The following is a 26396-nucleotide window of genomic DNA, read 5'->3' on the forward strand; positions in this document are numbered from 1 at the left end:
GTCAGGCCAGCCTCTGGGTCCCTGTTCTTTCTTGCCTTATTGTGAGTCTGGGGGATTTCTAGGGAATGGGGGTGGGGGAGTGTCTAAAGACATACACTCCTGTGCAGGAGCACAACTCGGTGGAGAGAGAATGGGGCCTGGAGATCTGAGAATTTACTTTGCCTCTATCTTGCCATGTGAGCCCCAAATGTCAATTTCCCTGTCTATAAAGTGGGCATCATGCTCGTTGCCCCACAGTGTGGTCAAGGATTGCAAAGCACCGTACAATGTCAGTTATGGAAGGGCTAGCCTCAACGAAGGTGCCTTGGGAAAGGGATGTTGGGTTTGATATATCATCAAATTTTTCTAGGTTGGTGCTAGACTAATGATATGAAAATTTTCATAAAATCCACAATGTCCTTTTCCAAAAGTCAGAGCGGGAACACAGGGCAGAAGGCCCATGGAGAAATGCCCCAGGCCTTCTGCCACGATGCTGGTGAGGCCCCGGACTTGTGTTTTCCATTCAGAATTCTCTGGCATCTCCTCAACGGCTTGTGTCCTTTGGAGCCATCCTCACCAAGCTCCTGGGCAGCTCCGCCGGACTGCGAGGGCGCTGTGAATTGGTGAGAGCGGGCGTGTGTGTGTGTGTGAGAACATCCGTGTGCATCCGTGTGCGCTTGTGCTTCTGCCTGGCAGCCCAGGAATCAAGTGGTTGTCTCACAAATACAAAACCAATCTGAGGACCAGCAAAGCCTCAGGTGAGAGAGAAAACATAGGGGGGGAGCACATTACAGGGCAAGAAGAGGAACAGGATGGGGAGAGAGGGCCGCTGTGGGCCAGGTGGGCTTTGCCGAGGAAGGATGCTGCATGCCTCAGGCAGCTGGCTCAGGGGAGGCTGACCTCCTCCCAACAGCCTGGAACCACAAGGACGGCAGGATCCAAAGATGTGGGTACACATCATTCCAAGAGAAGGGTGACAGGGGGCAGAGGCTCAAGAAGCCTATACTGAAGACCCCTGACCCCACCACTTCCTGCTAAATGGAGGGAGGCAGGGAGAGAGGTGTCAGATAACATACCTTCTCCTACCTTACCTGACAGGTGGAGGCTGCGGCCAGCCCACCCTGGCTCCTGGAGGCGGGCTTTGGCCCCAGCTACCTGCCTTCTTTGCCCCGCAGGTTCTGGGCAGGGGCGGGGGTGGGTGTGCCTGCTGTGAGCTCGCTGGGCTCCATCCCTGGCCTAGGTGACCAGGCTTCCTTGGCAGTTCTTACAGACTGAGTGTCTAGGGCCTGGGGCCCAGAACCATCTCTCACTGTTCTTACTGTCAACTCTCCTCAGGAATAGGAGTTGTGGATAGACCAGGGTGACAGGGAACACCATGGGTTGGGGGTCAGGAGCCCGAGTCCCAGCCCCACCCCTGCCAGTCACTGCTTGAGGACTCCACCTTGCTGAGCCTTAGTTTTCTCTTCTGTTCCACCACCCTGTGGGAGATTTAGGGAACAAAATACTTAGTGGGGGCCAGAGGAAGTCTGCTTTGTCTCCCTGCATGGTCCCGGCCTTCCCCAAGCTGGGCCTCGGTTTCCCACAAGGGAAGTTAGGCTAGGTCTTTTTCCAGACCCTTCTGATTCCCGCCCACCAGGTGTTCTTGTTTCCCACTTGGTCCAAATATTAGCGGGCCTCGGGCCCACCCCCATCTGCTTGCTTGGAAGTGGAGGGCCTGCTCCAAATGATCCTGTCACAGCCCAGCTCCCTGGAGAGAGGAGGGGAAGGAAAGAGCTGTAGGGTGGCCCTACAGGTGACCCTGCTGCACCGAGGCAGCCAAGGCTCAAAGAGGTGCAGGGTTTTGTCGGAGGTCCCACAGCCAAGACACGTGGCCAGGACCAGGACAAGACCTGCCTGGCCTGCTGATCCCAAGTCCAGCCTCTCTCTCCTCAGGCTCTCTGCCATCCTGGTGACATACAGATATGGGGGACACTGTCACCTAAGAAGACCAATCCCTCTCTTATCACTGTCATTCAGCCCAGGTTTGGATAAGGGCTCTACCTGGCTATTCTGAGTTGACAAGAGAGACTATGCAAGGAACTATCTCTTTGCCCCAGGTAAAGAGATAGTGGCACCTGGCACCCCCATGTCAAAAATCACTCCCAGGTCACACAGCAACTCCTCAGTGTTTTCCTGCCCCTCCTCCAGGAGGCCTTCCTCTGTCCCCCAGATCTTCCCGGCTGGCTTCCTCTGACCACCCTACCCCACAGTGAGTTCTCCAAGCTCCCTCTCCAAGTTCCTGTGGCCCTTGGCCATGGCCCTGACCATCGTGGCCCCTTAGATCAACAGGTGGGCATGCATTGTGCGAAATTAGCCATCTGCCCCAGCCCCAGCACCTCCACGCCCAGCTGCCTGCTAAGCTCCACAAAGGCGGGGAGGGTCTGCCCCGAAAGCATGCTCAGAAGTTCTGGCTGTAGGCTGTTTGTGATCTGGGTGTGGGGGAAAGTCCTCTGTGTTAATTATTGTCTACATCACTGGAACAGGCTTGCCCAGAATCCACTTGCTGGGGTCCTGGAGGGTGGGTGAAGTGTCCGTGACAGGTGTCCAAAGTGACCTGAACCTGGGCATGCCTCAGAAAACACAGTTCCAGGGGCTGAGGGAGTAGGGAGAGCCTCAGGCCTCTCCTTGGCTGGGATCAGATGATCTCCTGCATCCCATCCAGCCCTCACATTCAAAGTCCACAATGTAATCAATACCTCGGATGCCATTCTGCTTCAGAACAGTAGCTGAGGAATCTCCCAGACAGTTTTCTTTGAGTTCTTTGATCTGGAAAAGAGCTGCTCGTACTGCATCAGTCCCAGAGAAATGGAGGCAGGAAGCCAGGACATCTCCCCAAAGTGTGCTCCTCTTGGAGAGAAGCCTCGGGGGAGCCTGCAGCACAACCAGCCCAGTAAGACTCCTCGTGAAGATACTAAAGAAGGAGGGATGAGCAGGAGGCTGGGACCCAAGGGCGGCATCCTCAGTCTTGAGGACAGCTCCGAGCCCACCTGCGAGGGTCACCCAGGGCAGAGAGGATGCTCTGCCACAGGTCTAAGATGTCCGGCGACGCACCAAGAGTGCAAGATGCATCGTGGGTGGAGCAGTCTTCTCAGTCGGACCTTCGGGCCCACAGAAAAGCAAGAAGGTATTTACATGGGTGCTGCTGAAGCAACAAAAGCAAGCTCTTCTTCCCAGGCTGGGGTGGTTACGATGGATGGATAGAGAGCTGGGGGACTGGCAGGCTAGGCTGGGGCTGCGGTTATTTGCAGAACAATCTGTTTGTTTGCAGAGACCCAGTGGCCATCGGGAGAAGCTCATAGATTGGCTTTTAGAAATGGACAAGCGTCCAGAAGTCCAACGGCCCCACCATAGGGCCCCAGAGTCCCTGGAAGAAGAGGGGAGGAGGGGAACTTCAGGCAAGTGGGGGATGCTGGGGGATGGTCTCATGGGCTCATCTGGCTATCTTCAGGAGGGCTGGGCAGCTGTCACCCTCAATGATATGTGCCATCAGTGTTTGGTGCCCGCCCGGCTCCAAGGGTCAGTGACGGTCATAGGCAGTGGCGGCTGCAGGGGGGGCGGCTCCTCGGGCGGCAGCGCTATAATAGTAGGGGGACCCTGGAAGAGACGGGAGAGAGCACTGAGGTCAGATCTGGGGTCCCCTTTCCACCAGTCTCCTCCACTTCTGTCCTTTCTTCCCCTCACCCAGCCCAGGCCACCATCCTCTCTCACCAAGATCTCTGTCCAGTCTGTTCCCCAAATGGCAAGTCCCACCAGGGCCACAATCTGCTCACAAGATTTCGAGGCTCCTCACCATCTAGTGCTGGGGTGGGGAGTCTGGGGCCTGTGGGTCCAATCCTCCCAGCTGCCCATTTTAGTGAATAACATTTTACTGGAACACAGTCTTGCCTATGCATTTAGGCATTGCCCATTACTGCTTTACTGCTATTATGACAGAGTTGGGTAGTTGCAACAGAGACACTATGGCCTGCAAAGCCTAAGATATTTACTCTCTGGCTCTTTACAGAAATCATTTGCCAACCCCTGACCTAGAAGATAAAAACATGAAAAGCGTTCCCTTTGTTTGGCCTGCAGGTACTCTATGATCTATCCCCAGCCAGCATCTCTGAATTCATTTCCCTCAGGGAAGGCCCCTCCTGCCCACACTCATATATCATGCTTAAGCTGGACGAAACTCCTTGCAGCTGTCTCGAATATACATAATGCGAACAGATGAGCACATCCTCTGTGCCTGGCCCTGCTAGGGCCTGTGCAGGTATTATCTCATTTAAACCTATGGGGTAGGCACAGTTTAGCTCATGCTAGCATACTCTCCTGCCTCTGGGCCTTTCCCCACAATGTACTTCCTGCCTGGAACTCTTGGCCTGCACCCTCACCCCCTTTTGCTGTCTGTTAAACTTCTATGCCTCTTTCAGATCTCACAGCCCTGTCTCCTCCTCTGGGAAGCCTCCTGCCATGAGCTCACACTCCCCTGTAGTCTGTCCCTATGCTATGATTACTTCTTTCTGCACTTCCCCCATCCCTGGATGGAGGGCCCCAAAAGGCAGAAGCTGGGTTCTGCTCTTCTTGGGAGTCTGTCCCCAGTTCCAGCCTGGAGCTGTATGTGGCACCTGCTTGGCTGGATTGGATGTGTAAACGAACCAACTTTGCTGAGTGAGCAAACAATAGTGAAGACACCCCCTGCCCATTCATTCATTCACTCATTCATTCACCACTCATTTCCTGACCCTGCGGGGGGCAGGGCTGGGCAATAATGGGGCAAACGCCAGCCTGACACAGGTTAATATTCAGAGTGGGAAGGGGATCCAGGGTCAGAAAGAAGCTCTGGAGAGTGCAAGATGGTTCTAGCAAGTTGGCTTTCTGGAGGAAGTGGGGTTGGAGGACATGGGGACTCTGGGGAGCATGTGTGAGACAGGGTGGGGTGCAGGCCCCTTTTGTGACCTCAGGAAAGCAGAGTGAGGGCACTCGGGCAGACGCTGGGCTCCTGCCATTGCCTCCAGCTGCTTTCTTTGACTGCACCCTTTGGCCAAGGCCTCCAGAAGCCCTGCTCTGCTAAAGCTCCCTCTCAGGGATGAGGGGGCCCGGGAGGGCCCAGGGCGACCAGCAGATTCTCTGAACCACAGAAGTTGAGCCTGTAGGCCAATGTCCTCCTTTTACAGGTGGGAGAACTAAGGTTCAACAAACCCGGGTCACATGCCTGAAGCCACAGGCTCTCGGCACAGGGCCTGGCTGGGGTTTGGGTTGTCAGCTCCAGCTTGAGGCTCTTTCCACTACAGTACAGTTCGAGGCCTACACATCTATACAGAAACAGGTTTATGCAAGTGGGCAGCGGCTAGGGCCCCATCAGCCTGCCACAGACTGCACGCCTGCTGGGATATGACTGGCAAGCTTCTTCACTCCCCACGTGAGGTGGCTCATATTTATTCTGCACTCTCACCCAATTCCAAACCAAACCCTGGCACTTCTCCCAGAGGCAGGCTGTGCATCCCACATCCAAACGTCTGAAATCTGAAAGGTTCCAAAATCGGAAACTTTCTGAGCATTGACATGATGCTCAAGGGAAATGCTTGTTGGAGCATTTTGGATTTCAGATTTTTCTGATTTGGGAGCTCAGCTGGTACAATGCAAATATTTCAAAATCTGGAAAAATCTGACATGCTTCCGGTCCCAAGCATTTTGGATTAGGGAGAGTCAACCTATACCATAACTGGGGGCTGAGTCCTGGAGTCTGCCAGTCACATTCTACCACTTCTTGGCTAGCAGACCTTGAACAAGTGACTTCACCCCCCGGGCCTCAGTTTTTTTATCTGTAAGAGGGGGCGACAAGGGGGCAACTGCAAGGGCACCATGAGGTAAGTTTGTGAAGGAGCCGTGAGGATGGTTACTTTTCTACGCAGCTTATATCCATTAACTCTTAGCTTCCCATCAGGTAGGAATGATTATTGTTCCCATTTTACAGTTGAGGAGACTGAGGCACAGAGAGGTCAAGTGACTTGCCCAAGATCATACAGCTAATATGTAATCAAGAGGGTGGGATTAGGGATGACACTTTGGCATGCACCACTTCTCCTCCCCGTTCAGCCCTAATGAACCGATGTACTGCTCCCTGCCCATCCCCCCAGGGAGGCAGTAGGGCAATGGAGGAGCTAGTACCTTGCTGTGCTGTTCCAGATGGCAAAAACACCAGCCCCATGCCTAAGTATTCCCTGAGATGGGTTTTCTGCTGCCGCCTCTGTCACCTCCCTGGCTGCAGTCCTGACTCAGAGACCCCTGTCAGCCTTCCTCTGTTCTCTCTTCTGTGGGATGGGGACAGCCACCCATGGAGTGTCTGCAGTGCCTGCCCTTCGTCCTGCCTGCAGGTGATTCCAGAGGAGGGCGGGCGTGGGTGCATGAGAGGGGCATGCGTGCACGAGAGGGGCAAGGCACAAAGGCAGGGCAATCACAGGGCTGCCCTACACACGGGCCCCAAAGGACAGGAAATGGAAGTCGAGTCTTCTCCTTGGAGGATCCCTGGCTTGACCCTCCAAGCGCTCAACCCCGGCCACCTCTCACCCTGGAGTCTGACCCACTGCCTCCCAAAGCCAGGCTAGACCTCCAGCGGGCCTCCGCGTGAGCGCTTGCATTTACCGTGAAAAATGAAAACATCACCTCACAAAGCACTCTGTCTTCCTGGCGCCCATTAGACCTCCATCTAGAATAAACTTGTCCTTTCTTCTGTCATTTTTCCTCTCTAATTCACATTATCATCAATTTACTGCTTGACACAGTCATTCCCAGCTCTGCTTTCTCTCTAACCCCTTTACAGCAGCCACAGGCGCTCCTATTCTAATCCTAATTGACCTCGTCTGGCCTTTCTTCCTGCCGGGACCAGGACCCCAGCCCCCTTGCCAGCCTGGGGCCCCGGTGGGATGCTGAGTCACAGCTGCCCTGGCCGAGGGACATTCTCCCGAGAAGTCAAAGCGCCCCAGTCCTTCTGCTTCATCCCCTGGCATCGCTGATCCTCACCTTGGCCTTTCCTGGGAAGGAGGCTTCAGCCAGGCTGGCCAAGGTGTCAGCAGCACGTGCAAGGGTGTGTGCCAATGGGAGTGGGGATGCGAGCGTGTGTCTGTGTGTGTATGTGCATGTGTGTGCGTGTGTGTATGAGTGTGTGAGCGTGTGTGTGCTTGTGTGTGTGCTTGTTTGTGCATGTGCGTGAGTGTGTGCATGTGTGTGTGAGTGTATGTGGGTGTGCACATGTGTGAGTGCATGCATGTGTGAGTGTATGAGTGTGTGAGCGTGTGTCTGTGTGTGTGAGTGCAGTGTGAGCGTGTCTGCATGTGCGTGTGTGTGTGCATGCATGTGTTAGTGTATGAGTGTATGTGAGCTTGTGTCTGTGTGTGTGCATGGATGTGTGAGCATGTCAGTGTGCATGTGTGTATGAGTGTGTGTCTGTGTGAGTGTGTGTATGAGTGTGTCTGTGTGTCTGTGTGTGCATGTGCATGTGTGTGCATGAGTGTGTGCATGTGTGTGTATGAGTGTGTGAGCATGTCTGTGTGTGCATGTGTGTTTGCGTGTGCATGTAGTGTGCATGTCTGAGTGTGTGCGTGCATGAGTGTATGAGTGTGTGTGAACATGTGTCTGTGTGAGTGTATGAGTGTGTGAGCGTGGGTCTGTGTGTGCGTGCGTGTGTGTCTGTGTGTGCGTGTGTTTAGAGTCTCACCTGTTCCACAGCCCACCAATGTAGCAGGCACACCAAGGGACCTCCTGACAGCTTTCCATGCCCTGGCGCCCTCCCCAGATGTCACAAATAATCCGTGTAGGTCTCCCTGCCCTGGGGCATTCTGTCACACCATGCCAAAGACACTGTGGGGCAGGGCAGCCAGGAGAGGTGAACGGGCCTGGAGCTATTTGCAAAGCTGTGGGTTGGGGAGCCAGCAATCTCACCCATCTTCAGGAAGCTGGGATCACTGCTTCCTTCGCCCTGCACATCTCAAGAGAGCATGTGTGCAGCTCCTGTTGGAATGAGGCTGCAGGGATGACTATCCTCAATTTACATCTGAGGCAACTGAGGCCCAGACCTGCCTAGGCTCATGCAGGTTATAGAGTTGGGCAGCGCAGGGACCATTTCTCATGTTTGTTGCTGCCCAATATCGTGTGTGCTCTTCCTGTGTTTGTAGAGATTCTGTAGTAGGAGGCCTGCTTCTTTGAGCCAGAAGTCAGAACCCATCCTCCCAGCTTCCCTTGCTGCTAGGGCACAGGACTGTTACATGGGCTCTGCCAATTAGACTTTCTTGTATATGACCTTGATTGAGAAGGGAGCCCACTTGAAGCAGTGGGCTGGGGGACTCCATCTGTTGGGAGTGGCTGGCAAAGGCATCCAGCTTTGGCTGGGGGCCGGACAGAGCTTCTGGTGCCTAGTCCGGAGCACCTTGAGTAAAGTTACAGCAGAGTGGAGCTGCAGGGTGGGTGCCGGCTGGCAGCAGGGCTACTAATGCTAGTGCAACACTGGTTGTGTGGTTGGTGGTGTCCTGGCTGTGTCCCATACCTACCTCTTTTTGGTCCTCCTGGAGATTCTAGGAGTCCCAAATATCCCTTAACTAATTTGTTTTCTGCTTAAGCCACTCAGAGTGGATTCTGTTGTTTGCAACTGAAAGTCTGACAGATACAGACAGTAACCTGCTTTCAAAGCTGGACCAGAGCCAGCCTCATCACTCACACACAGGCCTGAGTATTCAGGACTCAGGACTCCCAAGGCCTGTTTCTACAGAGGGGTGAGGACTCTTTTCCTGGCTTTGGTGTTGTTCAAACTGCGAATCAGTCAGGGAGAGTAGAGTACAACATCACACACTGGTTCCAGAAATAGGCTCTGGTGTCAGGGTGACCTGAATTTAAATCCTCCTCTGCCACCCGAATGCTGTGTGACCTCAGGTGAATTAGTTCACCTTTCTGAGCCTCATTGTCCTCTTCCGTATAATAGAGACAATAATATGTGCTCTGTAGGGTTGCTGAGAGGACAAAATCAGATAGCCCACGTGGAAAGAGTTTTGGGTGCCTGGTACAATTAGCAAGTGCTTATGTAGATGAATGGAGTTTTGCTTCCTCTTCCTCCTCTCCACACTGTCTCTGGGCCCCCTAAAGGTACTGAGCACTTCCCAGCACAGACATCCCTGCCTGAGGCTCCCACCCACAGCCTGTGAGCTCCCTGGGACAGAGTGTGCATCTTTTCCACAACAGGCACACAGCCCAAGCCGAACAATTGGAGCTGTGAACTAGATTTCACTCCAGCTTGAGTAGCAAAAGCCTCGGATGCGGTCTAGTCCTACCCTCCCCTCCCTATCCCCTCAGACCTACACAGTCAGGTCCAAACTCCCCAGCCTGGCCTTCAAGGGGCCGCTCTGTGCACACTCCACAGATTGCCCTACCTCCTACACCAAGCCTTTGCCATACGTGCCTGAGCTGTTTCTGCTAATTTATCTGCTTCCTGAATTCCCAGGCAAATAAATGACAGGCACTATCAACCTCTAGGACTCCTTGTATAAATGAGAAAAAGGTGTCCCTTTTGAGCAGGTACAGCCCCGTGCCAGGGCTCAGGGTTTTGTGCCATGCATGGGCTGGGGTTCAGCTCCCACTTGTCCCCTTGGGTAGTGCACAGTCATGTGTGGCAGCCCTGGGCCACCATGGTCTCCTTGGGGTCATCTCTCCATCAGAACGAACCTCTCCCACAGGCCAGTGTTCAGGTCTCCTGTGTGCCATATCCCCTGGGGTCTCCCAGAGGACTGGGATCAGGGCTCTGCCTGAGGCAGATTTCCTGGGAAGGACTCCCAGGTTTGGGCCTCATCTCCCTACCCCCAGCCCTGCTGGAAGACACTGGTTCAGGGAGCTCACAGCCAGCCCATGCCTCCCGTTTCCTGAGACTGACGTCTGGGTCAACTCAAATAGTCCACTTAAGAAAAAAACACTAGGTAAGTGGATATCTTGGTTCGATACTTAGAAATGATTTTGACCAAAACCAAAAAAGGAGTCTGAGAAGAGATCAATCTGCAGATTCTGCCCCTCTTGGAGACCACAGATAATAAGAAGCTAGGAGTCTTCTGCAAGGCTTGAAATCCCCTTCCTCAGGGACCTGCAGCACTAATGGGGATTGTTTCTTATTGAATCCCCAAGTCATCCATGACACATCAAAATCCTTTGGACAGCCAAAGGCCCCAAGTGCATGGAATGGTAGTAGCAAGAGAGAAGTGGTTTCCATACTGCGTGTCTGTCCTAATCACCAAATCAGGTGTGGGAAGGAGTCAAGGCTGAGATTACATGGCCTTTTTCACAGACCTATGGCTTGGCAACTTGAGTTTGAAGACACCAGGTTATGGCTTTTCTGATGAAGCCTGTTTCTCAGTCCTAAAATAATTAAGGATCCAGGGAATTAAAAGGTTCTTCCTTAAGGAGGCCTTGTTAAGTTGGACAGATAAACCTGGGTGGTCTCAGAGGGCCCTTCCATGTCTGACCTTTCACTGCTGTAAGTGGAAAATTCTTAGCTGACTGCTCGGGAGGGTTCCATGTTGCTGCCTGCAGGCTGACTGGCCAGCTCCACCTCCCAGATGGTGAGTGATATGTTTGAGCCCATGCCTCTACTTCATGTCCCAGAACCGTTAGCTCCAACTGGCACTCATTAGCTGGTTTCATGTAAGCTCATTCCAACAAAACAGAAGGCTCCTCTTGGCCTTCTGAAGGCCGAGTTAGACTTGCATGGTCTTTGCAGTGGCCCAAATCTTGATGACGTTCACAGATAAGACTGCCACCAGTCACGGACAATCTGCCAATCCAAGGCTTGGGCAGAGGGTGGGCACCAGCTGAGCTCTAAATGGCATGCTTTGTCAGACCTCCAGCCACGGGTAACCAGGTTCCAACGGAGCCGGCTCTGGTGATGTCCATGCAGAGATCACTAATCAATCACTGGGCATCAGGGCCTTTATCAAGATAGTCTCCAGGCAGCCACTACCAATCAAGTCAAGTTGGTATCTTTACTGACACTTATTTAGAGAGTTCTCGCCTGAATATTTCATGATTCTTAAGAAATACAAGTTACTCACAGGTAGGCACTACTTTTCCTACCTTCCTCTTTCTCCTTCGATGCCCCTTCTTTCCTCTGTTTCCCTTCTGTGCCATTTTTCCTAACCCACCAAAACATCTGGGGGAGGGAGGAGGGCATGGGCAGGGCTACAGCAGTGTTTACTACCCTAAGGCCCCCACTATACTCCATGTGTCTGGGGAAGCTACCCACCCAGCTCAGTGACCAGACCTCAGGATGTCAAGGGACCCAGGCCAATGAGGAGGCCTGGATGGGGTAGCCGATGGCCCAGGGGCCCCGCAGGGCCTCTGCCAGTACTCACCAAGCAGCCCCGGGTTCGGGAACCTCCAGGAGTCGTTGTACGAGGAATACTGAGGGTGGCTGTAGGGACTCCCGGAAAACTCACTCCCTGTGTATGGTGGGTGGAGAGAGAAACAGGAAGCAAACGTCAAATCCAGTTCAGAAAAGGCCCTGGCTCCCAGCCAGCCTGGTTACCAATGGCATTTGCCTCTTCTATGAACTTCAGGAGCTTTTGTAACTAACAAAAGCAAGTCAGGTCCACATCCTTATGGAGTGGGCAGCTGTCACTGGCATTGTCTGTATTTCCCGTCCTTATCAGTGGGAGTGAACAGCAGACTCTCACATGTGTACCATGGAACTCCCATGTCGTTCCGTGGCCCCATTTGCCAGATATTCCTTGGGGCCATTGGCCCATTTTACATATGAGAAGGCTGATGCTCAGGTCATCTCACAAAATGGTCTTGATACACCTTGCTAACTTCAAGGCTGCAGACTGCTTGGTTCGCATTCCTGAGTGAAGCCAATCCAGGACCTCAGGATGGGCTCAGTTCTACCCCCCACCTGCTCCTGAGTGGCTCTGGACAGAGAACCCAAAGGTAACCTCAACCCTAGCCTGGCCCTCTGTGCTGTGAAGGCAGGGGTGGCTGTCCCTGGGGCCTCAGTTTCGTCAGGAAGATGAGACTTGGGTAGAGGGTGGGCACCAGCTGAGCCCTAAATGGCATGCTTTGTCAGACCTCCAGCCACGGGCAACCAGGTTCCAGAGGGCCTCCAGGCCCTCTGCCTGGAGGAGGCAGACAGAACTGTACTGAAATGACTGTGCTGAAATGAAACGACAAGCCAAAGGGCTAGGGGAGCACAGAAGAGGGAGTGGTTGGGGCCTTTTGGGCACTGGGGAGGGGGCAGCTGTTGGCAGCTGTGGACGTGCTTGGGCAGGAGCTGTGAGGTATGCCAGGGTGTGAAGAGCATTGTGGGGCATGGTGGCACTCGAGCATGGTTCACTCTGGCCAGGTGCTCATGGAGCAGTGATGCCTGCCTCTGGCACTTCCCTGGGCTCTGGGTGCCGGTTCCAGGAGAGCCTCTTTACTACTGGCTAGGTCACTAGGAGGAGAGTTCACAATTCTGTCCCTTACCACCTTGCTGCCTTGGTCTTATAGCCGGTAGGGCCTGCCTGTCCTTTCCCCATGGCTAGGGGCTCCCAGAGAGTAGACTTCAGCCTGGACTCATTGCCAGGTGCCCAGTACCCGGCAGAGTGTATTCAGTAGAGGCCCCGGAACAGGGCATGGGAAGCTGGCTACTGCTGGGTACAGAGCATGGGAGCCCTTCCCTGCTGGAGATAACAGGAGTTACTTAGCCCCGTAAGCCCATCTGCAGCCCCAGCCTGCCTCCACGATCTCCTACAAGGATGCTTACAAAGGGCCAAAGCGTGAGAGATTCCGGAAGGGGCCAGCCAGAACCCGGGAGCGAGAGCCAAGAGCCTGCTCTCTCCCCTGCAACCCAAGCCTAGAGGTGGGCCCCTGGGGCTGTGCCAGGTGGGGCAGGAATAATGAAGCAGGACTGAGGGTCCAGCCGCTCCCACTCCCTAGGTCTAGCTGGCTTCCCCTGCACCTCACAACCACAGGCAGAGTGTGTCCACACACACACACACACACACACACACGCACGCTCGCGCTCCTCCTCGGGCCTCTCTGGGGGCCACTCCCAGCCTGACAGGCTGAGCCTTCCAATTCTCTGTTTTTTATGCCTCAGTGGTCAGGGTGTCAGGTTCCGGCATGCAGAGGGAGAGCCTGGTGACAGTGGGCCGCAGCCGCCTGGTCCCGGCATATCCATCAGCGCCACGCAGCCTCCTCCTCCTCAAGGGCCGGTGGGGGAGTAGAGAGACAGCGCAGCCTGGAGGACAGGGACAGCGCCCTCCCCTTGGGGCTCTGGGCACCTGTGGATCTGCCCTATCAGAGGCACTTCATGACAGTGCCGAGCCCAGGGCATTGGGCTACTGTGGCAAAGGCCACCTCTGCACCTTGGTTTAGCATCGCCTCTGCTGCCTGGCCCAGCTCCAAGGCCACTTCTTCCAGGAAGCCTCCCAGATCTCCAGCCCCACAAAGTGCAAGTCTCAGGTCCATCTGGCTGGAGTTAGTTCATTGTGGACATGTTATCCATCCCTAGATTGGCTTTGGCTCCTGCAAAGGGCCATAAACAGCTCCCAATTCCTTCACAGAATGTACCTAAGTCAGTGTCACCCATGATCCTCGACCCTGTCTCCACCTTCCTAGCCTTACAGTGGTGAGTGTAGAGGTCCTTGGATACCTCTTCCTCTGGGAAGCCCCTCTTCCACCCCTCCTCAGCTGGCCGCAGTCTCCCGTGTGGTTCTGCAGCACTGGCTTTGCCCTGACCTACAGGGGAGTCCATTGTGCGTGGGCGTGCTTGGCCCTGCAGGTCCGTTGGATTCCTCTCTGCACCTGTGTGCCACCCTCACCCCAGCTTGATGCCCAGTCCACAGCAGACAATGGGTGTCTGAACAATCCCTGGTTGCTCACCAGCTCTCTGCAGCACGGGGAAGCCTTCCCTGATCACTGTTTTTAAAAGGGAAGCTCCTTCCACCCATCTCTCTTTCCTGCTTTTTTTTCCTCCATAGAGCTGATCACAATCCAGCTTGTCTTGTTTATCCTTCATCTTATTCTAATCTGCCTCTTCCACTAGGATGTAAGCTCCATGGGGGCAGGGAGTTTTGTCTGTTCACGTCTTGATCCCAACCTCTAGCATGGTGCCTGGCCTCCAGTAGGCAGGAATAATTATTTATTGAATGAATGAATGAATGAATGAATGAATGAAGACTCCTAGGTCAATCAGGCACACGCTTCCAGAGCAGACTCTCTAACGCAGGCGATGGCTCTCACTACCTCCATGATTAGTACCCACAGCCAGGGGTGTGTTGGACACCTGCTATGTGCCAGGGTCCAAATAAATTTCTCCTATTCCATTGCCCACCACACCATACTGCCCCTTGGTGGGAGAAATGAGCCCACCAGGGACTGGCTTGCCTGGTGTGCTAAGAGTGGTAGTGTGGTGGGCACCCCCAACATGGGGCCCCTGCCCTGTGAGAGCAATACACTCTGGGTAAGGGGTGTTTGACCATGTACGGGTCATGAGGCCGACCTAGAGGCTGGTTCAGCCACCTGCCAGGGACTCTGGGATGGTGTCTGATTATCTGAAGTGCCACATAGGAAGCCGTCTGAGTGTAGGGAGCCCTCACCCCATGACATACGGAGAAGCCAGGTCCTCAGTCACCAGTCCAGAGAAGGCCTGGGAACACTTTCTGGGAGTAGAAGGGACCACGTGAACCTGGCCTTGAAGGGTGGGTAGGACTTTGATGGCAGAGAGAAGCAGGCATTCCAGGCACAAGCAAAGGTCTGGCAGTGGGGCTGGGCAGAACGTGGCCCCTGAATGGCCAGGTCTCCCGTGAGACCCCAGCAGAGGCAGCTGCAGGGCAGAGCAGGTGTGGGGCAGGAGTGTAATGCTTTTCTCTCATTAGGGCTGGGATCAGCCAAGGCTTCAGACTGGTGAGTGCCGGAATCTGGAGGACAGGCTGGAGGAGGACACGCTGCAGTCAGGGGGCCCCTCCAGGTGGCTGTGGCCACGGTCTAAGCAAGCGGGACTGGACCTGAGAGATGACACAGCAGTGGCATCCTTAGGCACAAAATGATGTTCCTCATGTGCAGGAAGGACGTTCTCGGGGAAGGAAATGAGAACCTCCAGAGGTGCAGCCAGCAGGCCCAAGACAAAGATCCCACAATGAACCCCTTTCAGATGACTGTGCCCAGCACAAGGGACACCATGGGCCCTTCACCTCCTCCTAACTGACCCACGCTTTTGGCATCTCTCAAAAATACTAAAGTGGCTGAAGAATGTCCCGAGAAGCCTGAGCCTGAGGTGATCGTGGGAAAGTGAGTCTCCACCTGGAAATGGGGCAGAAACCTTAAGGAGAACATAGGATTTTCCCACTAGGTGGCAAATGAGGGTTTGAATCAATTTGTCCCTATTTCAAGGTGCCAGGTGATGCCGGCCAGCTGTTGGGATTATTGGAATCAGAGAAAGGCGTCGTGGGGCCAGAGGAGGCAACTGCATAAGCAAAGGCAGGGAGGAGGGGCAGGCAGACGGCCCACGATGGGATTCCAGGGCACCCGGGCTGATCCCCTTCTCCAGATGCTGCTGACAGAACTGAGAACAGAGGGCTGGTCCCCTTCTAGGCCATGCTCCAGGCCACACCCAAGGTGTGCTCTGCTCTCTGCTCTTGCCCAGAGCTGCCCATGATGGAGGAGAAGACAGAAAATGGCCTTTGAAGTCACACAGACCCAAGATCCAGTCCGGGCTCTTCCTCTTCCAAGCTGTGTGGTTTTGGGCACATGCATTCACCTGTTGAGTCTGTTTCTTCATCTATAAAATGGAGGGAAGGAAGATCCCTACTTCCTAGGGCGTATGGAGAAGATCAACTGACTTCATGTTTGCAGATGCTCTTTGCAAACCCCTGTGTGGTGGGAACTAGGTACCTTCTCTCATTGATCGGAGAGAGAACAAACTCAGAAATTCTGCCCCCACCCAAGCCCTCTGATCCCAGCTCCTCCCCCTGCCCCTTCACCCTTTGATCCTGGGCAGGTGGGAAGAGGAAGCCCAGTGACAGAAAGAAATACAGAGCTGCCGAAGCGTCAGAACAGAAAAGAACTGGCGAGATCGACATACTCAACACACGCTTGTGTTGCAGATTGGGAAACTGAGTCTCAGAAAGGAGAAGGGACTTGGCAGAGGCCCAGCACATGCAGTCCCTCAGAGGCTGGGAAGACAGGAGGGAAGGGCTGCGTGGGAACTGTCTGGATGGTGGCCTTCGGAGAAAAACAATGAAGGCGAGACTAGAAACAGAACGCTGGCAGTCAAGGAGCAGTTCCAAGGCCACGGCGCCTCATCCTCACAATAACCCCGGTGAGGAGGACACGGAGCAGAGGAGCCCGGGCTGGGGCAGAAGGAATGTGGCTTCCCACTGGGCATCTCAAGGCTGACAGTCACTCCCTGCATTCGCCTAACCCCGAGCAATGCACTTCTTCCTCCTTTCATGCAACAAATTCATCTTATGTTGAATCTCACCAACCTGTGCCATCACTCATAGTCACAGATGATCAGGCCTGGGATGACCTTTAGAGATACGTTCCCTCAACCTTTCTATCCCCAGGGTCTTTTAGCCAGTCAGGAACAGAGCAGGGCCTGGGATCCTGGACTGTATTCCCAGACCCCAGGGATCCCACCATCCCAAGGAACACTTGGTTGAGCTGGGCTAGCAGGAAATCTTCTCATCACACCCTTCTTCACCGCTGATGTATTTGAAATTTTCCAAACATACAGCAAAGTTGAAAGAATGTTATAGTGAACACCTATGTAGCCACCACCTAATTCTACCACCAATATTTTCTTATGCTTGCTCGTCATATGGATCTCCAACTCTCTAGCCTTTCCTTCATCTTAATGTGTATTTCATTTCCAAGTAAATGCAAACATCAGTACTCTTTCCCCTAAGTACTTCAGCATGCATATAATTAACTGAAGTTCATTATTTGTTTACAAGTTTTTTCTTTGGATATAAAATTTACACATAATGAAACACACAAATCTTAAACATGCTATTGCTGTGTTTTGACAAATGCATAGACCTGTGTGACCCAAACCCCTACCAAGATATATTAATAGAACGTTGTCATCAGCACAGAGAGAAAATTCTGTCATACTGAAGAAGGGGGCCTATTGACCAACCGAGAACCCAGCTCTCTGGGGATGTAACTGAGTCATCCCCCCATGAACACAGAGCTCTGAGGTCAGCACTGACAGCCCCAAACCCCGATGGATGAAAGGGCCCCCGACCTGCAAATTCAAAGTTCCTCCAAAGCCATTACACAGAACAAAGCTAGAACATCTTTCCTCAAAGATGCAGAGAGAAAGCAGAGCCTTAAGAAATTTCAGATAAATGGTGGGTTTCCCCAGAACAGTACTGTCTTCCAAATATAGAAAATGCGACTGTAAAAACCAATGCAGTAACTAGAGAACACTGACTAAAATAAGTTTAAAAAGGGGTTATGATAAGATGCACTTAACGCAGCTGTCCTGGAGATCCCAGAGGCAGAAGCATCACCAGATTCAGAGGTGTTTCCAGCTTCCCCTTGGCTCAAAGCTCAGAGATGGCAAGGAAGTCAAAGTTTCCTAAAATTCTCAGAAGTGACAGGTAAACGGGCTCAGTATAGCTCTTAATTAACCCAAAACGACACCTGCCAGATGACGGGGATTTGCAGAGCGCACTGGGGGCCGACCCCGTCTGCAGATGGTGGGCTCCCACCTCTGCTCCAGACCTTGGCCGGCTGCAATTAGCATACGGAAAGTCTTTCAAAGTGACTTCGCAGCCAAGTTCTGTTTCTGAAGGATTCAAACTGGGCTTTGAGAGAAAATCTTTGCAGAGGAGAAGGAGGAAGAAACAATTGAAAAGGACCATGAGGTTTCTTCAGCTCCTCTCCACGGCTCTGCAGAACTGCACGAAGTGCACGGTGGCTCAGGGATCAGCGGGTACCCGGGATGTTGCGAGACCAAACTGTTGACGACTAGAGTGAGCGTCGGCATCACACGCAGCCTCGGCCAGGCTTTCATGATACACATGGATGGATACTCCCGCTATACACGTACACATGCTTATAATGTATATGTGTATGTATACATAATAATATGTATAATATTTATAATATACAGATGTATGTATGTTGGATGTGTATACACACACACATACACACACACTGGATTCTGCAGCTGTGTCAAAGCCTCTCAGAGTGACCTTGAACAAGTCATTTTTCACCAAGTCTCAGTTTTCTCATCTGTAAAAGTGGTGTGTTTGGAAGAAATGGAAATAAGTGACCTCCAAGGGCTTTCAGCTCTCAGAAGCTGCCTTCACTGCACCCACGCCGAGCCTCACCCCCTCGCACGCCAAGGCTTCTCACCGTCCCTCTCTCCACAGCAAGACCTTCCTGGGCTCCCAACAGGGAGATGAAAACCCGAGCTCAGTAAAGGTCAGCCCTGTCAGCCCCGACAACCGCGCATCGATCCATTGCTGGGAAAAACCTCTCTCCCACCACTCAGGTCAGCCTCGAAGGCCTTCAGAAAAACAGCGGGAAGAGAAAAACCGAGAGAGAGGGTGCGCGTGAGGGCAGAATGCACAATGGGTTTCACTTCCGGTTCTCCCGAGGGCCGCGGACCCCACAGCTGGATGGCCGGCTGCGTGAGCCCCAGGCAGCCTGGCGTGGAGGCCAGGGCTCTGCTACCTGCCAGCTGTGCGGTGGCCAAGTGGCCTTTCCGGGCCTCAGTGTGGTCCTCTGTAAAGAAGAGGCTGTTGTGTCCCCTTCCTGTTGTCTACAACTACAAAAACCCAAATCCAAGGATCCTTTAGGGAATTCAGTGGACACAAACTCCACTGCTGCGTCATGGTGCCTCTGCCACAGGGCACATGTCCAACTCCACCAGCTGGCCATGCGTCACAGGCAAGAGCTGGGGGCCTCGGGACACATGGGGCCGGGAGGAAACAATCGATGGGCTCCTGGTGTTTGAAGGGGGCAAGTGTCAGTAGCCACAGGACTTCCATCTACCTAGATCTGTTGTCTTTGCCTCCAAGGCTGACCTTTCTTTCTGCAACCTGCCTGGCCCCTGCAGGCATTTCCATTTGAGATTGCTGGCTATGCCATGGCACATTTTGAACAACTCTGGTCCAAGTTTAATCCACTTTGCTGCCGTGGTCTTATTCCAAAATTCTGTCCTGCCCTCATCTAAGCAAACAGTGGGCATGTACAAATGACCCCCCGAAGCCTCACTGGGGTGCAAGACAACATCTGATTTGTGTGCACTCATGAGGGGGGAGGGGTACTGCGGTGCCCTGTCCTGGGAGTGCCCACAGGTAGCACTTTGTGAAGATCAACACCCAAGACGCCTCCTGGTGGCGGTCAAGGCCCTCCCACTGCCTGCATCCCCCACTCCACCCCCACCCACCACAAGCCATATTCCAGGCCAACTGCACCACCAGTTGTTCTGCACACCTACTCCACGGGGCCATCTCCATCTCTCATGCTATTTCCTTCATCCGAAACACCACCTTGCTTCCCTTCCCCATGTCCAATTCTCCTATTTGTCAAGACCCAGTTCAAATACCACCTCCTCCAGGAAGCCTTTCTGGATTAATCATCCCAGCTGAGAGCAGTCCCCCACTGGTCCCTGAGTCCCCAGCCCTGGGTCTATCACTGCCATGTCCCAGGGCACACAGATTCAGGGCTGTCTGTGACCGTATCTTGCTTCCCCTGCTGTTGGGTCTGGATCCTCCTCAATGGCAGGAACCAAGGCTGACCATCTGTGACTGACAGGTCCTTGCGGCCCCACCCCCAGCACAGGGCCTTGCCCACAACACCAATGCAGACTGAGTGAGCACTAAGTGTGCCCAGCAGATGTTCCTTGAGCCAGGCCCTTTCAGAGAACAGAAAAGGTCATGGAATCTTGGAAAGATTCTCTAGAATCTCTAGAAAGAGTTAGTGAAACACCAGTCCTGATCTTTGCTAGAAACATGGAGACAGAGAGACAGAGAAAGGGAATAAGACACATAGAAAAGAGAAGCGGGCTGTGTTTGCTGCAGGAACCACTGTGCAGGTCCCATGAGTGAAAAGGGACACCGGTGCTCTCCCGAGCGGCTTAGCACTCACCCGCAGGCCTCAGTAGACCTCCCCTGCCACATAATGACAGCACTCAGTTCGGCTCACTTCAAAAGAGCACAAAAGTACAAGCTAAAATAAAAAGACACAACTTTTCTAAAGGGAGAAGCCAAAAAAAGAGCAGGACCAGACTGAAGCTGGGTTGCAAAGATAGGAAGGCTCTAGGTTTTTTCCTTAGCACCTTTTCTCTGCATCCATTTGGCCACTGGCAGATGCTTGATCCGGAAACCTGAAGAGTTTCTTAGAATGTCCAGAATGTTACCAGAAGTCCCCATCCCAGGGCCTAACCACCCGGCCCCAGGTTCTGCAGAGTTGAGTGGGAATAACATTGAATTGCATTCCCAGGAAAATCCAACTCACGTATTTGTAATAAGTGTCAAATAAACTCACTAGGTTCTCGTGTGTCCAGCCTCAACTGGGTTTGTACAGGCAGTCATACACACTTTCCATGGTTCTACTTGGAGCAACTTCAGAGTTGGAATGCATGATTTAAAAGGTAGGGCATAGTAGAAAGTAACATTTCTCCCCAAGTTTCTAAAGTTCTTCACTGTCCTCCTATGCTAAATTTGGGGAAAGCTTACCTTAAACTTTGATTTGGGGACTATGTTTTACTTTTAGACCCATATACTGGTGATGCTCTGTATTTTGGTGAATCCATTTAGTTCAGCATCCACTGTGGTCCTACTCCAATCAGAACTCAGAGCTAGGCCCCCAGTAGGGAATACTCAGTAAAATGCGCCTAGGCTTCAGTCCTCAGGGAACTCCCTGCATTAAAGGGGATTCTTAGACCCAGAACTAGACATTCAGGTGCCAGCAAAAGGCAAAGTGGATTCAGAAGCAGAGTAGAAATGGAAATTCATTCTAGCTAGGGTATCCAGGAAGGCTTCCTGTGAGAAGTGGCTGCAATGAGGGCTTCAGAGGACATTCAAATGTTGTCCTTTAGTGGCATTCAGTACCAAAATCTGTCCCATCACCTGCCAGCTCAGGCTGCATTGCTGAGTCAAAGTGTACTGCCTCTGTCCCCAGGGAAGGGAGTTCTCACTTTCTTCCAAGCAAGAGGCCAGTAAGCAGGACGCATGCGGTGCTGACATGGAATGGGCCACAAAGACACGACTGTCCTTGCTTTCAACTCCCCAACGAGGCAGCTGAGAATGTAGGACACTGGCCGATAAACCCAAGACTCCTGACAACTCTGAACCACATCACGGTTTTTGTAAATAATTGTAGAAAGAGGGGTGCTGATTTTCTGCACAGGCATTGAAGGCAGCAGTGGCTGCCAGTCCGTGCTGGTGCTGGGAGGTGGTGGAAAGCCCCTGGGTGTGCAGCCAGTCAGTCCCAGCCAAAGCCCAGCAGCCACTTAGCTGGGCAGCCTCAGAGAAGTCTCCTGAATCTCTGAGCCTGAGTTCCTAATTTGCAGTATGGTAATTACAACACTCACAGGACTAAATATTGATGCATTTCAAAGTCCTTTGTGAATTAAAAAGTATTATACAAATGTGAGGGGCTGTTTGATATTCAGCTCAGTCCTTGGCACATAGCACATGCTTTGTGTGTCTGTTGCAAAAAACGGATACATTGGTACTTTCTTATTTTTTAGCAAAAATTATATTTCAGGATGTTTTTCTCATATTTCAACAAATGCCTAAAATTCTTGATTGTAAGGAAAGCCTCAAACTAGGAGTCTGAGTCTGACCTTCCGTCTCTACCTGTCCCTTCCGGGTTCACTTAGCCTCAGTTTCCCCAAATGGACAACGGCAGGGTGGGAAACGGACAAGATTGGTTTCCAGTCTTTCTGCCTCTAAGGAATAGTTTTCCTCCCCCCAGTTTCTGCCCAAATGACTCTTTGCCTGCTTAAATTATGAATCCAACCCATACCTTTTAAAAATGTTCTATGAGGCTTTGTGTGTGTGTGGGCAAATAGATAATGTCCACAAGGCTGACTGGAAAGCTAAAATCAGTCCCCAGCCTTTATTACGGGCTCCCAGCCTCCAAAAATGGCTCAGTCCCCTCCAGCTTGGAGACCCTCAAACCTCCTGGCACATTCCCAAGGCCTTCAGGAACTCCTTTGCTCAGCCCAAAGCTGACTTACTTTCCTGTGACCCAGACCTTGGCCTGTCCCTCAGAGCAGCCAGGGGTCCTCCTTGGAAGAAATCACCTCCCCTGGCTTGGCTGGGCTCAGCGCTGAGGCCTGAATGTCCCGCCGCTGACTAATGAGACGGAGGGTGAAGGTGTCATACCTTGCTGGGAAGTCGCAGTGCTAGTCCCGACCTGCGCTGCCTGCCATCAAATTTTAATGCTTCTGCTGACATATTTATGGAATACCTCACCAAGTGTTTGCAAGGAGACCAGACAAGATTTACCTCCACAATTACCACCACAACACTCGGGCTTCGCTGTGTGCTGAGAACTCAGCAGCACACAGGCCCCGATTTCCCCTGCGCCCCGAGGAACTCGCTCAATTCTGCACACCTTTCCTGCCCCCAGCAAGCCAGGCCTGGGGCTGGAGGAGGTGGAGATGAATCAGACACGGTCCCTGCCCACGGAGAGCCCACAGTCTGCGGGAGGGGCAGGCGCGCACATAAATTACTTGCAACCCTGGGAGGCTGGGGCCAGTGCACTGGTAAAAGTATGAGAGGCAGGACGGGCTGAAGTAGGGAAGGGAGAGCTATTTCTTCTAACAGAGTCAGGGTCAAGGAAGAAGCCAAAGACCTGGGCTGGGCCTCCCAGCTGCTTCGGCTCTCCTGGGCACTCCTCTGGCTGGAAAAGCTCCCAGGGCCTCTCCCTTCCTCCCCCTGCCAGCCTCAGGGTCTCAGTAGCCCCTCTCCTTCAGTGTCTGTACCCTACATTCATTCCTTTGGGGTTCCTCTCTTGAGGCCAACTGAGAGTGGGATGTGCCCCCACTCCTTCCCCGGCTCCTCACCCTTCCTCACTGTGTCCGCAAATTCCTTTAAGTCTTATTGCTCTCCCACAGCAAAGCTGCCCTGAGGGGAGGTGGAGGCGGGCAGGAATAATGCAGTGACCCGGGCCAGTGGCTGTCAAGCCTTGCTGCACATTAAGAATCATCTGGGGGCCGGGCACGGCGGCTCACACCAGTAATCCCAGCACTTTGGGAGGCCGAGGCAGGCGGATCACGAGGTCAGGAGATCAAGACCATCCTGGCTAACACGGTGAAACCTCGTCTCTACTAAAAATACAAAAAAAAAAAAAAAAAAAAAATAGCCAGGCATGGTGGCGGGCACCTGTAGTCCCAGCGACTCGGGAGGCTGAGGCAGGAGAATGGTGTGAACCCGGGAGGCGGAGTTTGCAGTGAGCTGAGATCACGCCACCGCACTCCAGCCTGGGTGACAGAGCGAGACTCCGTCTCAAAAAAAAAAAAAAAAAAGGAATCATCTGGGGGCCTGGCGTATTGGCTCACACCTGTAATCCCAGCACTCTGGGAGGCTGAGGCGGGTGGATCACGAGGTCAGGAGTTCAAGACCAGCCTGACCAACATGGTGAAACCCTATCTCTACTAAAAATACAAAAATTAGCCAGGCATGGTGGCGTGCGCCTGTAATTCCAGCTACTCAGAAAGCTGAGGGAGAAGAATCACTTGAACCTGGGAGGCAGAAGTTGCAGTGAGCCGAGATCACGCACTGCACTCCAGCCTGGGTGACAGAGCAAGACTCTGTCTCAAAAAAGATAAAAAGAATCATCTGGGAAGCTTTAAAAATCCAGATGACCAGGCCACATCCCATACTAGTTCATAAGGAGCTTGGAGTGAGGGGGGGCAGATGGTAATAGTTGTCGAAACTTCCAAGATGACGCCAATGTACAGCAGGTTTGAGAGGCAGGGGGCAGGCACTCGGTACTCAGTGTGCGACACGTTAGAAGACCAGCCTCCTGCATCCACCCTCAACTCTATGAACCAGAATCTGCTCTGTGAGGTGATCCTGGTGATTTGGGTGCAATAAAGTTTGAGAAGCACTGATCCATGTTAAAGAGTTTCCCAGCATCCTCAGAAGCATGCTGGTGTCTAGTCCCCACGGCCTCTGAAATGGGGCCCCTAAGGAGACTGACTTCTAAGCAGGCAGCCACCATAAGCTAACCACTGAGAAGGGCTGGCTTCTGTGGGGGACTCCAGGCAGGCCACAGGGCAGCCACCACCATGACTCAGTGAGCTTGACAGGGCCATTCCACGGAGGGAGCTGAATTAGGACGACCCTCACAGCTCCCAAGGCTGGACCAGGAGGCAGGAGCCCCATGCAGTCCTGTACTGATGAAGACCCATTTTTTTTCTAGGAGATTTACGCTTTCATATGTATCCCCCGTGACCAGCCCACACACCTGGCTGAGAGATGGCTCTGCAGGGAGGGAGTCAGCAGGAGGGGAGGGGAGGGAAGAGGAGGGGAGGGGAGGGAAGAGGAGGGGAGGAAAAATATCTTGGCAGGCCAAGGAAAAAAAAGTGAAGAAACCACCTAAGAGGGCAAATGCAGGGCTCAGTGGGAGGGGTCCAAAGATGTCCTGAGGAGCCCTGGTGGCATCTGCCTTGACACCAGGCCCACTGCAGACAGTCGCAATTTCATCCATCCATTCATCCATCACATATTGACTGAGGGCCTACTAGGTACCAGGCACTGAGGATACAGCCCTGAACAAAGCAGACATCAGTCCCTGCCCTCATGGAGCTTATATTCCAGCGGTACAAACAAAACGGTAAACCAGACAAGTAAAAACGAAGCATCTGGCGTGCTAGATAATGATGGATGCTAAAGAGAAAACATGAAGCAGGAGACAGAATAAGAAATGTTGGGAGGAGGTGGAATTTTAGATGGAGTGACTGGGGATGACTCCACTGAAAAGGTGACTTTTGAAGAAAGAATGAGGGAAGCAAGAGTTCGCCATGTGAATATCTGTGGGAAGGGCCAAGCAGTAGGAACAGCAAGTGCAAAGGCCCTGAGGCAGGAGTGTGGGAGGTGTGTGGGTGGGACAGGCAGGAGGCCTGTGTGGCTGGAGAGAAGCCAGGGTGGGGAGGGGGGAGAGGACGCCAGGGAGGGAAGTGGGGAGGGGGAGATAGGTCAGGACTTTGGCCTCTACTCTGAGTGTGCACAGGAGGGACATGTCCTGACTCCGATTTTCACAGGCTCGCTGCGGCCGTGTTGTTGAGAATAAAGGGTCATGGCCGGCAATGGGGAGACTAGGAAATAGGCTGTTGCAAGGATTTACTGTAAGACTGACCTTCCCACTGAGTGGACACCTCTGGCCCTTTCAGTCCTAATGCCACAAGACTGGGAAGGGTCAGACCATGTGGCTATGCAAGCAGAGGGTCAGCTGGCCAAAGCCAAGGGCAGATGTGTGGGGCCAAGTATGTGGGGGCAGCTGGTGGAGGGAAGGCACACTGGATTCTAGTCCTGGCTCTGCATGACCTTGGGCCAGCCCCTTCCTCTCACTAAGCCTGTCACAAAAGCCATAAAAATGGGTCCCTAAGGGGTTGTGGTGAGGATTCTATGACAGGATGGGAGTGGAAGCTCTGGGTAAACTGAGGAGGGGTGTGGGTGCAGAGTCCTCTCTGGCCACACACCAGGAATGCAGGAGGACGATGCATCCCGATTCTCCACTAGGGGGAGCCTGGGCAATTCTCCCTCCCTCAGCAATGAACTTCCGAGACAGCAGTCCGACCTCCCTCATTTCAGAAGTCCCCAGCACCGCGTTCTGGGGTGGGAATAGATGTGCCCCTGAACGGTCCTCATGCTGCCTGAGATCCTGTGGTTGGCAGGACATGTTCTCTCCAAAAGATGTTCCACACAGCCCAATAGCAGTGATTTGAGAGGCTGGCACGTGGATCCATCATGCCATGACCCCCAATAAACAAACCAAAAAGAAGATGGAAAGGAAAAGCAACACAGGAAAGAGAAGCCACCCCTGGCTGGGGGCATTTGGTCTGAAGCAGGCAGGTGGGCGGCTTTGGGTTCAGCCCTGCCCAGGTTTGTGTGCCTGTTTCCTGTCTTGGCCCACAGGTTCTTCAAGGTGGCTCCTCACATGTTCACTAGGCATCTGCCCTGTGCCAGTCTGTATGCTGGGAGCGGGTAGTCCTGTGATGCAGCAGAAGCTCAGGCTCGTGAGCTCCCACCTACTCTCAGGGTCTCTTTCACCTCTCCATTTATCTGAAGGTTAAAAAGGCCCCATAAGTGCCCTTAAAACAGACCAAGGGGGCAGGCAGGGCAGGCATGCAGGGAAGGGCAGGTTGTTCATTGCAACAGAGTCACCGGCTGACTGGACAAGTGAGGACTGAG

At 53.1% G+C, this 26396-nt stretch overlaps 1 protein-coding gene across 6 annotated transcripts in view; it reads right to left on the reverse strand.

The window, feature by feature from the left end:
• Positions 1–268: 268 nt before the first annotated feature.
• The window catches only part of LOC105497299 (paired box 5), a 195774-nt gene continuing 169646 nt past the window's right edge, over positions 269–26396 (reverse strand). For 5 of the 6 annotated variants that reach the window (XM_071078015.1, XM_071078013.1, XM_071078017.1 and 2 more), the window contains 2 exons: positions 11382–11468; positions 269–3612 (listed from right to left, as the gene is read on the reverse strand). In XM_071078015.1, the coding sequence (XP_070934116.1) occupies positions 3536–3612; positions 11382–11468 (164 nt within the window). In that variant the 3' untranslated portion in view covers positions 269–3535. The remainder of the gene's footprint in view (positions 3613–11381; positions 11469–26396) is intronic. The other variant, XR_011612705.1, reaches the window with a different exon arrangement.

This window comes from Macaca nemestrina, chromosome 14 (assembly GCF_043159975.1).
Source record: "Macaca nemestrina isolate mMacNem1 chromosome 14, mMacNem.hap1, whole genome shotgun sequence".
In the NCBI taxonomy this organism is placed as follows: Eukaryota; Metazoa; Chordata; class Mammalia; order Primates; family Cercopithecidae; genus Macaca; species Macaca nemestrina.